Below are 13,181 nucleotides of genomic sequence, written 5' to 3'. Positions count from 1 at the left end.
TGCCAGGTTGGATGGGGCTGGGAGCAACCTGGTCTAGTGGAAGGTGTCCCATGGCAGGGGGATTAGGACTAGATGATCTTTGAGGTCCCATCTCACCCAAACAGGATTCTGTAATTCTACCACCTCCTGGAGAAGGTGTCCAGAGCTGCTCCAGCACAGATAGTTCATTGAAGAGCTCTGACAGACTTAGCCTGTCCAGGGGAAGTTGCTGTGGGTCTGCTGTGCCCTTTCACCACAAAAAATTAAAGGACACACATTTTGGGATTACAGAGTTCCATTATTATGGCTTTGTTCATCTTTACTCACACAGTTTGGGGCTGAAAGACTTCCTTTCTAAGGCTCTGTTGGTCTTTGCACTTCCAGGTGTGCCCTACCCCAAGCTTGTGTGTACTTTTGTGCATTTATGTCTCTCCAGGTGTGAGCAGGGCAGGGGAAGCCTTTGTCCCCGGTGAGTGCCAGCAGGGGGGTGCTTCCCCCTCTCAAAGCCCTCCAGCCTGGCGGAAGGGAAATGCAGCCAGCAGGATGCGCTGGGCTGCTGCGCTGGGGTTTGTGTCAGTGTCTGGCTCGTTTCTGCTGGAAATTGCAAAATCTTTCCTGTGCGACGAGCGGGAAGTTTTGCCCTTCGTGTACATTTAGATTGTTGTGTATTTAAATGGGGAGAAGGCTTAGGAGCACCAGAACAAACCAGAGGAGGGGGCAGGAATCACACTGTAGTTCAAAGGTGATTTTTCACAGATTGCGATACAGGGGAAAGGTGGGTTTGTTTGTTTGCTTGCTTGTTTGTTTGTTTAATTTCTCTAACTCTTAATTCCACTTTATTCTCTCCGTCTGTGTTTACATCTTTACATTAGGAGGGGGAAATCTGTCTTCTTGGTGAGAGGGGGGAAGCAAAGAGAAACTTCCTGAGCGTGTGAATGAAAAATCAGTTATTTACTCTTTACAGCAAACACTTTAAAGAGCTATAGAGACAGAAGTTTGACATTATCTAGCCACTATACCTCCTTCTCCACCTCCCCCTTTCCCGAACGGGAGAAAATACCTGTCTGAGCTCGGAGGAGGTCGTGCCTGGGATGAGCAGGAATCCCTGGGAATTCCCTATTCCCTGCTCTCCCAAATCCTCCCCGCCGGTGCCGGCAGCCCGGAGAGCAGCTGGAGCGCAGGACGGAGCAGGGAGCCTAAAAAACTTCGTTCTGCAGGGGGACCTCTAGTGTTTTCCTTTCTCCATGTCCTGGCAGAGTTCCTCCAAAGTACAAATACGCACAGAGCTCCCATTGTTTGCAGCCCTTCACAAGCCCACTGATCCTAATATGGAATTCAGCAGGAAACCCATGATTTCCTGACACACAGCAAGCTGGAGAAAGAAAGGAAAAGCTCCATTAAAAACCTCCAGGCTCTCCTCCATGTTAGAAATGAAATGGAAAATGGAGTGGATTTAAGAGGAATCCCTGGTTCCCGCGGCCAGGCTGGAGGAAGGGAGGCGCGGATCGAAGCCGCAGGCTGCTGATGTTTTTTGAAATCGCAATAAAGGCTGAGAACGGCCGGGCAGGATGAGGATTTCCTGACTGGGACAAACGAAAAAGGACAGATCACCCCTTTCCTTATGCTATTCCTCTCTGTGTGTTTAATTTATTCACCTCGATGATCCTCTTGACTGATCTGGTAACTGTTAGAGCGGCTGTGACAGCCTGGAAACATTAGTATGATTTCCTGAGTTTGAGATTTGCTGCTCCCCAACCCCCCCACCCCCAACCCCCCTCCTTCTCCAAACTCAGGAAAAGTCAATACAATCGCACTTCATCTTTCCTTCATGTGCACTTGGAAGCCCTGGGAGCAGCGAGAGCAGCAGCAAGAATGAACTGCAGGGAGGAAAATGACAACTGCACTGACGGCAGCAGGAGCGGCACCAAGAAGATGCTGAAGTGCGTGGTGGTTGGGGATGGTGCAGTGGGGAAAACCTGTCTGCTGATGAGCTATGCCAACGATGCCTTCCCAGAGGAGTATGTCCCCACTGTGTTTGACCACTATGCAGGTAAGAAAGTGCTTTAAAAGGGATTTAATCGAGAGTCTGCGGGACAGCCAGGTGGGAGGCGAGGGAAGCTCGAGGAGAGGACAGTTCAAAAGGGATGCATGGGTTACTTCTTGTCCAGGAATGTCATTCAGGCCTGGATGGTTGCCAGGCAGCTTAGATGGCAGCTCATGAAACTGGGGCAATGCAGGATTTGTTCAGAGAACTTATTTGTTTGCTTCTGATTTTTGTCTTGTCTTTGGCAAATAAGAAGCATTCGGGCTGCAGTTAAATCCACTGTGTTTTGGGACAACAGATGTAATTCAGCCTCTATCAATTCATATTCTTGGTTCGTTTCTGGAGTTCTGAAGTTCTGAGCTTTGCGGTCTGCAGTTAAGAAGACTATATATATATATATATATATAATATCACAATCTTGTCCCTCTTGGCAAATGATGCATAAATTACAATATTTATATCCTATTTAAGGAATAATCTTTGAGAATATATCCAGTTTAAGGAGTGATCTTTGCGAAAACCAGCATAGTCTCTTTCCAAGCTGTCAGTATATAACTCTCCTTTCATATATGTTTGTTACTCCATCTATAAATAGATTTAATACTATAACTTGATGGCAGTGAAAAGCAGAAGAGATGACTGATTTGAATCCTTCATAGTAGGGGAATTTGTAGTATAAGAAAAAAACACAGACATAATCAAGGTTATCAATTGTATTCACTGCATGGCTGTGCAGAACAGACCCACAGATTAAGTACAATACAGGCCTCTTTCTGTAGCAATTTCTGACTTTATCCAGCTGTGTCCAAAGTTATCACGCAGATGTTTCATAGGCTAAAACTGGTGTTCAAACATCTGCTTGGATGTTACTATCCCAAATTCTGCTGTTTTTCTTCTCACAGTGCTCCTTTGGCTTATGGGGGTTTTTTACGAGATCCTTGACACACAGATTCTAGAAGCTCTGCAAAACTCATTGCTTATCTTGCAGCAGCAGTTGGAGTTTCCCTCATTCTCTTCCCACCTCCTTAAAAACTGAATTTTCATGGCATGGCTTATCATAGATTTGGTATTCTGTAATGGGAAAAATCCCTGTTTGCATTCTGGCTCTGTGTCAGGTTTAGCAGATGAACTGGCCAAACAAAGCTGTGCAATTGCAGAATCTGATCCATGGAAATGTGAAGACCTTTTCCTCCACAAGAGTGGGCAGCGTCACTTCTAATGCAAGCAGCCCTCTCTTTTCTCTGCCCTTCCCACCAGAGAGATTGAGTGATCACTTTAGAAAAAAACATTTCCACAGACGAGATACACGACAGAATATTGCCTGTTGGAAATGTGTGCTTCCACGAGCCAAAATCCTTAAGGGCTGCCTTATATTGCAACAGCAGCCACTTTCATGAGATAACTTAGATCTGCTCATCCTTTACACAATCCTGATCCCAGCACTCACTGCCCTTCTCCTACCCTCCTCCATGCCCTGCACATACCTCTGCCTATGGAAAAGCCATCCAAATGCTGGTGCCAGACCATGTGGACATCAGTTTTGGTGGTTTTGGTGTGAGCCTGAGGGTACACACACGTGTGGGGGCTGTGCAGACACAAGGGCAGTGACTCCAGCCAGGCAGGCTGGCACTCGGTGGGGGCTCCACTCTGAGTTTCTGCTCCCTAACCAGCCACAGGTGACTCGCAGGGACTTGCTTTGATTCCATTTCCTCTGTCAAAAGTGTTGGAAATTGCCAGTGGGCTCAAAAGTTACTGAGGGATACGAGGGCTGAGAGGAGGATGGGAAGATGAAGCAGCGTAATCCTGATTTCCTTGGGGTGAAAGGAGTATGCAGGCACCTTTAAATCAAGCCTCATTTGCAGGGTTTGAAGATTTAGCCTCTAAAATATCTCCAGCTATTTTTATCTGCCTTCTTAACGACTATAGCACATAAATATAAAAGTATTTTCAATGTGAAAACTCATAAAGATAAGGGGAAAAAATAGCTCTGTATATTAACATGTGTTCTGAGACAATCCCTGTCCAGCAGCAGTGGTCAAAACTAGCACTGATCACAAATGGAATCAGGTTTTTTGAGGAATCCCATCATTTATTAAACCAATTTCACTACAAAATTGCACACAGAGTCGAGCAGTAGGAATCACTTCTAAAGCAGAGTGCTGGAAAAATTCCCACTCATAAAAATATTACATGGCATAAAGCATACCACAGACTATTTAAAATAATGTGGGTATTGACTGAGCAAAGAACTCATTTGGGGCAATGTTACCCCTGAGCTTACAGTTTTTAGGATCTTCCACTAGATTTTCTATATCCATCTGTGTAGCAGCCCATGATGAAGAGGAGAGGTGGCAGGGCAGTACCATGGTCACAGAAGTGCCATGGGCATGGTGACAGCACAGGCAGCACAACACATGGGAAAGCTGCCTACATGGACAGATCCTGAAGGGTGTAGGAGACCCTGGAAAATCACATTTGAATTTACCCCAGGGAACTGCTTTGTCTACCCCTGTCCTTGCCTCTGCTGAAACCAATTGTTTCTGTTTTCCCAAACAAGCTGAGAACATCAGATTCAATGGTTCATTTCTGTGCTGGAAATGCTCAAAAGCAATTAATTGCTGCAGATTTTTTGCAAAGCTTCACTTTCCATGGAAGGTTTTCCACCCAGGCATTATTACCAGCAGCGGTGTGTTAGCAAGGGCTTCCTCTTGCCTCACCAGGTCACAGCCTGGTTGTGACTGCTGGGGCATTTATCAGTTCACTTCTCTCTGATGGAAAATGGAGGGGGTGGGGAGGGGAAGCATTAAAACCCAAGGATTCCAGTGGTGATCTCAGAGCAGTTTCTCACTGCCACGACTCCAGCGACTCGGGGGAGACAGTGATGCTCTCCAGCCCGGCTTTGGGAAAGGCTCCAGCTGCACCAGGGCCGTGGCCAAGGCGTTAACTGTTCATGGCCCTGAGGCAGCAGCTCTGTGCACTTGCCCTGCTGCTCCATCTCCTTAGCTCCTGCAGGTGGACGTGGCCACAGGAGTGGTCCAGAGGAAGCAAACAGCTGAGCTCCTGCAGTATTAGAGCTGCACCGTGCTTATTCAGTGCCTTTCACATGAAAGAGCTTGAAACCACTTTATAAAAGTTGGGCCCAGCCTGCCTCTAAGGAAATCAAAGGCAGTAGCAGAATGTGACCCAGGGAAGGGGCAGATATTCCTGAGATAACTCACACAGCATTTACAACTCTTATGCAGCGGTGCCTGGTACGAAAAGCTCATGGTGGCTCACCACGTGTGCAGCTGTACAAAAGTCCAGACCAGTTATTAGCTCCAAACTGGCAATATTCTGCCACAGATTTCACCCACAGCCCACAAAACCGAATTTCTTCAGGGCCTGTTGCCAGGGTTGGGATGTGACGGGTGTAGAGTAGGATCAGAGCAGTGCCAGACAGATGGGAAGGGCAAATTTGTTCCTGGGATATGAAAATGGTTTCTTTCATTGGATGCATGGAATTTTATGAGTCTGGTTATTTCTCAAGGCATTTGGAAGAGGTTTTGCTGGAGGCCAGAGCACTGAGTAGGTTTCCTTGCTTTGGTGAATTTCCAAGTCCTGCACTGGAAGTGTTTAGCCACAAGGCAAGTGGCTCTTACTAGGGCAGGCTCACCAAAGTGCTATCCCAGGACAAACAGGATATTGCTGGCAATAACTGTAACAATAGGGGCTGTTTGGATAGTGAGTAGATGCTTTAACATGCTGGTTCCACTCTGTCTTTTGAACATCAAATGCTGGTTTTCTGTGAGCAAAGGTCTCTCAGCCAGGGTGACTTGTATTGTGCCTAACTATGTGAGGTTACAAATGTTTATTTAGGGCTGAGGTTGGACCAACAAAAAACCTCAATTCAACAACTAGCAGAGTTGGTTTAACAGTACCAAAGTTAGCTGGCTTGCTCTGTGAAATACAGAAATAAAATGTGTGTTGTTATTTAGGAAGCCACTATATCCCATTTTATATTCATGAAGACTAAAAACATAGGAATTTTAAGCATGAAATTTATTTGCTTTAAACTTTATATTCAGGCTTCCTGGAGATGTGATCAATGCCCCAAGGCTGTCAGTGTTTAATAAGCATTTGTATAATGCCCTTAATGATGTGCTGTGAGTTTTGGTCAGCCCTGAAATGATCGAGCAGTTGGACCAGATGATCACTGTAGGTCCCATCCAACTGAAACGACTCTATTCCATCCTATTCTGTTCCAAAAGTGCATTTCTTGTAAGTAAAAAACCAAAAACTCTCCATGCTTAAAGAGCCATAGCATTGGCATACAGCTAATTTGTCCCACTGTGCAGACAAAGGTGATTGGACCCATTAGATGGCTGAAGTCTGAGGAGAAGAGGGTTTTGAGTCTTAAATTCAACTCTAGTTCAGGCACAGTACAGAGATGAATACCATACAAACAGCTTTAGCAGCCAGAGTTGCATTTTTGATAAATGAGAGAGGTCAATCCCTCCAAAGGAGAGCTGCAAAGCATCTGCAAAAAGTGGATGGGGTAAATACGTCCCTCCCTCCCCTCGTGTGTCAGCACAGACTGGTGAACATTTATAAATAGTGAACCCATTTGAAAAAAATTAGCATTGCCATGTGATCAGCTAATTAATAGCATACAGAACAGCTCAGCCCTGACTGGGGCTCTGTACATGAACAGCAATATAGAAGAAGAATTTTACTTACTGTTAGGAAACATGGTTGTTGTTCTACGGTGATGATTCAATGTAATCTGTCTGACTTTGCACTGAAGTGGGCTGGAGCATCACCAGCCTCACAGAGCAGGGATCCCAACCTTGCTGGCCAGACAAGCTGTGCCAGAAGGGAGAGTGTCCTGCTCTGGCATTTTTAGAAGCATGGAAGCAGAACTACTGCTCTTGCCCAGAGCAGGCAGCTTGTACCTGTGCAAATCCACAAATCTATTATATCCTGCCTGTGTGTCACAGCACTGACCCAAATCTTTGTTCCTCATATCCTCCCATGAAAGAAAGGAGCTGCAGGTGGGCTATCCTGGGGCTGCCCATGGCTGGTTGCTCTCTGTCCTGGGGCAGGCAGGAGCACCCAGGGGAGACAGGCCAAGCAGCAGGCAGCTCTGCCTTGCAGCCTCTCCCCAAGGGGCAGGAAACAGCAGTCAAGACATGGCAGAAACCCAGTGGGAGCCCTAACATCCCAAATTTCTCCAGCTACAGGCACATCTGTCCACGCTTTTGGTGTGCTAGCCATTTTTCATTGATTGCTAATGCACTCTGGTTTCAACCCATCCCTGCTTGCCATGCTGTGTAAGTGATAACTTTTACCCCCAGACCATCACTTTTTTTCCTCTGTTGAAATTCTGCCAGGAAGAGACTGCCCAAGTAGATCTGCAATTTCTGCACGGGTGCTGCCGTGGGAGTCTTCACACTGCCACATTCTTGAGACAGTTATCTCCTATAAACAGTCTTGGTAGCACATTAGAGAAACTCTTCATACAATGTTTGGGGTCATTAAACTCAAATAGATATAAATAGCACTGAAAGAGGGCTGTGATGTTTATTTGCATGGATATTTGCAGTGGGTTTTTTTTTTTCCTTTTAATGTTCATCCAGTTTTGATCACACAGATTTGAACATTATCCTTAAGACAAGAAAGCATTGACTCTTTTAAGATCTGGCTCTTTAATCTGGCAGCCACTGAACAGAAATGTTCACTTTGCCTCTCAGGAGCTGAAGAGACTTCTCTGCCACTCTTCCTGCTATCATCTAGGGAGATATTTTTTATTGAGACCAGGGATCTCAATAAAACATTCAAAGTATGACAACACAACAGAAACACACCAGTTCAATTCAGATGCTTTCATGGCTGGATTTTTTGAAGATGAATTTTACAGAACCACTAATTCTCAGTCTCCCCACAGAAGACTTTATTCTGTCCTGAGTCATACAAGTCAGAGGTGATGTAGTGATCCTCAGGCTTTTTCACATCCAGGAAGCCTGAACAGTACTTTTCTCAAAAAGATGCCTTTTGCCTGAATCACCATGGTTATTCCACACTCATTTGAGAGGCTCCACATACACCCCCAAGCATCTGAGGGCCTTTTCCTTCTGAAGGTGTTTCCAGCATGCAAAGACCCGAGATAACTATCGCTGCTATCTCTTCCTCACACACATCCCTGTATTGTCCTGCCACTGCACAATCCACTTGGAGCCCATGGAGACAGAGGTGTGTGCTTTGGGTTTCTGTTTCTCAGGGCAGATGGTTTCTGCAGTGCTCTGAGCACTGTGGTGACCAAGTCCCCATTGTCCCCTGCGTCTACAGGTGGGAATGGGGATGAGCCTGCAGCACCTGAGCTGCTTCTTACCTTTGCCTCTGGCTGTGTTATGCAGCTTCTCTTAGTACTGCTGCTGCTCCTGGTTTGGTTTGACTTTGACCTGGTGCTCCAGAGAGGCCCAGAAGAGCTCTGCACCAATCCCACACCCACCAGCACTCAGCTGGCAGCCAGGAGCTGCAGCAGCCCAACACAGAACTGATCCCTCCAGCCCATGTCAGCAGCCAGGGGATGTCCTTGTGCTTCAAGCACAGCAGGGGACAACACAGCCTGCCAATGTCACTGTGAGTGACATTGGCAGGCTGAAAACTGGGTGTAGAGAACAAGCAAACTACAGCACACATCACTAAGGAAAGATAGTGCCAGGAATTAGAGGAGTGGATGGAGCAGCCATGCTGCTTTATCCAGATTTATCCAGCCTAAATTCCACCTAAGCCCCGCTGTCTACTCTTTTGTATTAGCTATGTGGTGCTTGAAGGGCAAGAGGAATCACAAAGAATACTAAACAAGGAGTTAGACCATTTGAATGTGTGGTGGTGGTTTGGATGGAGAGTGATGGGATTTTTCTTAAGGTCAGCCACAGGCCTGAGGGAATGGATTGGGAAGATGAAAAAGTCAAATGGCTTAAAAAGAAATATATCTTTGCATGGTGTGTGATTAACCCAGGGAACTTATCACTTTATAAAAGTTCTTGAGGACAAAATTTTAACAAGGTTTGCAAAAAAGAGGGTGTTGAACCATGTATCAGGGAGATTGAGTTCTATCATAAGCTAATGAAAAAGACTTCTGCAAGAAATGAGCTGGCACAACCTTGGTTTAGAGTTCAGGACAACACTTAAATTGGCCTGGTGAATAGCAAATTATCTTAAAGCTGCTCACTGTTATGTCAGAGATGAAGACACCAGGCTGTGAGTTTGACCCAACAAGAGCCTCATGCCGACTCAGGGCTTTAGAAAACAGCTTTTTGGCATGATTCTTCTGAGATGTAGATGGGCAAAGAGGTTTTGAAATTTTGCTTGCCCAGCAATGGGCTGCTGCAAAGAGACAGAAAGGGATTTGAAAAAATGACCTTTTTCTTCTCCACTACTCCAAGATAGCCAGGCCTAGTCTTTCCCTCCCCTTGTCATCTGCTTGGCATTGCAGGAGGTGACATCAGCTGAGAACACCAGAACTGAAACTGTGGCCTCTGGCCCTTGAAGGACAATCTCTACAGCATGAACTTTATCACATCCACTATCTCAAAATCAATAACTGACTCAGTACGTGTGGCCAAGCAATTCACAAGAGGGGACAAAGCCACTTTATGGGTGGTGCCAGACCAGGCAGCCAAGCAGATGCTTCACAGCAGATCTCCACATGCAGGAAAGAAAAACAAAAATTTAGCAAAGCAGTCTAAGAAACCAAATTCCTAGACACATAAAAACTTTGTTTCTGCCAGATGTGGCAGTGTTTTCACTAAGTCATCATTGCAGTGGCTTAGTTACTGATCAAGTCAATGCTAAATATCTCCACTAAAACTTACTTCTCCTTTTCTGCTCCCTTGATAGACTTGATACTTTGATGTCTGCACTAGTGATGCCCATCGTGGCTACTCTGCATCACTGAGTAGATTTTGCCATGCAGGCAGTGCCTTTCCTATGTTCTAACTTTCCAGTTGTTATGGCCAGACCTACTGACATCATGGAAATGGCAAGGGGTAAGGAAGAGCAAACATATTTCCTTCAATTGTTCTATTCAGACAAAGTCATTAAACAGTAATGACATCTCCTGTCAAATTATTATTTATCTTTGCAATGAAAAAATACAAGTTATTCTGTTTCTCATCTGCTTTGAAGAGTGACCATTTGCCATTCTCCACTTATATTGTCCTTCTACCTCGAGCTATGGGTCTTCCACCTAAGTCAGGGAATATGTTACTAAAGAATGAAAGTTTTATGAATTGTCACACAATGTTTTATGCCAGGGGGCATGAATGAATGAATTCTAAGCAAGATTATTGAACTAGTATTCATCTCCCTTTTTTTCCCCAAATAATAGCTGGGAAAATGAGTTTTAAAGTAACATCAAATAATTAAAAGATTACAAAAACAATGATTTACCTTATTTAATATCTAGCATCACTTGCATTCAAAATGAGAGGTCTCCCCCCTTCATGAATTTAAGGCCTAGATCAAAACCCTCTTCTTAAGTGGGAACTCATATGGGAGGCAAGATGGCTTGGAAGAGTCCTGGGGGACAGGGTCACCTGCTGGGAGTTGTTGTCCCCTAGCTAGTCCTCATATCCAAAGGGATGTTTGGGGTCTCAGGGAAAGGGAAGGCATGAAAGACCATGACAGGCTGTTATTTCAGCTAACACAGTTCTCCAGATTCCGTGTGTGTCCAGGGGAACAGCAAAGCCAGCAGTGGGGTTGCCCCAGGGTTGCCTTTTTACCTTGGGAACTGGCACAGCAATGAATCCATAAATACCCCAACCACCCTCAGGGGAAGAAGAGGCTGGAAAAAAAACTTTCACTGACAGGAGAAGCACTGAAAAAAAAACCAAACTCCCAAAGGAAGGAGATGGACAGCTGTAAAAATATTCCCAAGCACAGTGGCACAGGAGGCACAGTCAGGAGGGTGATGGCATTGGAGCAAGAGGGAAAAAGCAGCACAGTGCTGTATCAACATCCTCACTCCTGGTTCAGGACAGTGTGCAAGTGTCTCTTGGAGACAGTGGTCCCAGGGATGAGCACAGGAGCCAGCACTGAGGCACCTGAAAGGCTTCAAGAGGGCTGTGCAGAGGGGATGGACAGAGAGGTCCTGCCACAGTGCAGGAGGATGCCTGAGATGTCTCACTGGAGCTGCTTTCCAACCCCTCAAACAGAGGCCACGTCTCTTCCTAAAGACTCTCTGGCACTGACTCCAGCTGTAACTTTGAAGTAATGGCATTAACAGTGTCTGCTCATGCTCGGCTTTCTGCAGCCTTTAAGGAAAAGCACAGCTTCAGCCATGAGTGGGAAAACATACATGTTCAAACATAACATTAATTTCTGTCCCCTGGGAGATGGGACCAAAAGAGCATCTATTTGCAATAATATGCTGCTTTGCTGAGAACAGGCTTAAAGGAAAATCCCATAAGGTTGGAAAATGTGTTTTGAGTTCACAAACTGTCTCATGCCCCATCTTCAGAGCTGGCAGGCATCCAGGTGCTGTGTCCTCACAGGCCAGACCCTCCCCATCTAGGACACACATGGTTTCTGAGCAAACCCTCCAGCTCCATTTCAGAACTGAATTTCTCCAATAACTAGGTATAAAGTCAACATCTATGTCTAATTTTGGGAGTCCAGTTGCTGAAGTCCCTGTCCACGAACAGTAGAAATGCAGAGACTTGATTTTTTATTTAAAAGCTGAGGCATTTCCACCACGGAATCTCAGCTCTGGCACAAACTCACACTGAAAATGCCTCCTGGGACCATCTATTTTATGCTGTCTATATCAAGCAGTGGCCTGTGGCAGTAAATGCCCAGGACTTCATGTTGTCCATTCCAGCTAGGACAAGAGCACTGCTAGTGACACTTTGGGCTGTATGATCCTCCTTCCCAAATGGCTCCACATGGGCACACAAACTTCACTGAGGGCTCATGGTGTATCTGCACAGAAATCACAAAATAGCTCTAGAGAGCTGTTTTGAAACTGCATCTTTATTTTTGTTCAGCTATATCTACACATAAACCTTTTCAGCCGTATCAAGAACACAAAGGGGACTGTAGAATTGCTTGTAGTTCTGTCTAGTTTGAGCCCATTTTTGCTCCTTGAAAACTTGCCATCAAAATTTTCAGCAGAAGTATGAACACCTTCTAGGAGGCCATTAGGATGCTGTTATTTAAGCTCCTAGAAAGACTCTTTACCTCCACAGTACAGCTCTGCTTTGTTCTGGGTAGCCAGTAATGTAACCAGTGAATTGCAAAAATCCAGCCCAGTTCCCTTCATCTCATTACCTTCTAGTTACTGCTCAGGATATTTTAAGCCGGTTCCAGGAATACAAGGGAGCAGCAGCTCTCATTAAAAAAATATATACATGTGAAGTACAGCTTTAAGAAAATAATTTTCCAGGAATATCAGCCATGAAAACAGGATCAATCTCAACATTTAAAGAGGAGTTCGTACTCAAAATAATTCAGCTAATCTGCCAGAAACCAAGCCTTATGGATGAAGTCCAAATTAGCTGAGCCAGTTCATGATATCATTAATATGGAGAATTTTCCTTGCCACGCATAGAAATAGTCCCTCATGGGTTGTGCCACTTGAAGATCTGCTGGGCATTTACCTAAACCATTCGGTTTGGTTCAAGTCCAGATGGGTGAGGTTGCTGTGGTTCTTTTATTTTAATATTTTTGGGTGTTAAGTGCATTTTCTCCCTCGAGTGTCCCTCACAGGAAACTGCTAAAATGGTGAAATAATTCATTCTTCCATGATTTGAATCACATTGCCCAATTTATTTCCTTTCCTGTAAAGAGCTCCATGTAGCAATACCATAAGTCCCTCCCGATGCTTCCAAGGAAGGAAGAAGCAACAGGGAGTGCGAATACAAAATGAGGTCCCAAATCTGAAATAATGTTTGACAAAGGAAATCTGTGCCAAGATAATGGGGGAACAGCAATAACTTGTGATCTCTCCATATGGTGCTCCCAACTGGGTTTCTCTCCCCCTGCCTTCTATTTAAATGCATGAACGTGAGAGATTAGAAAAGAAAAATAATAATACAAGTCTTGCAAGGATTTTGCAAGGAAAACAGTATTTTGAGACTATTTCCAACAGGGTGGAAAATCCTGAAGACACAGAGGA

The 13,181-nt window shown here is 45.1% G+C and overlaps 1 protein-coding gene across 2 annotated transcripts in view; it reads left to right on the top strand.

Moving 5' to 3' along the window:
• The first annotated feature begins 634 nt into the window (after positions 1–634).
• Positions 635–13,181, top strand: part of RHOJ (ras homolog family member J) — a 61,147-nt gene continuing 48,600 nt past the window's right edge. The window contains exons 1-2 of one of the 2 annotated variants that reach the window (XM_063399552.1): positions 635–754; positions 1,823–2,029. In XM_063399552.1, coding sequence (XP_063255622.1) covers positions 1,852–2,029 — 178 coding nt within the window. In that variant the 5' untranslated portion in view covers positions 635–754; positions 1,823–1,851. Of the gene's footprint in view, positions 755–1,364; positions 2,030–13,181 lie in introns of those variants that run through there. The other variant, XM_063399553.1, reaches the window with a different exon arrangement.

Source organism: Prinia subflava, chromosome 5 (assembly GCF_021018805.1).
Source record: "Prinia subflava isolate CZ2003 ecotype Zambia chromosome 5, Cam_Psub_1.2, whole genome shotgun sequence".
NCBI classification, from domain to species: Eukaryota; Metazoa; Chordata; class Aves; order Passeriformes; family Cisticolidae; genus Prinia; species Prinia subflava.
This window is presented reverse-complemented; position numbering and strand designations above follow the sequence as displayed.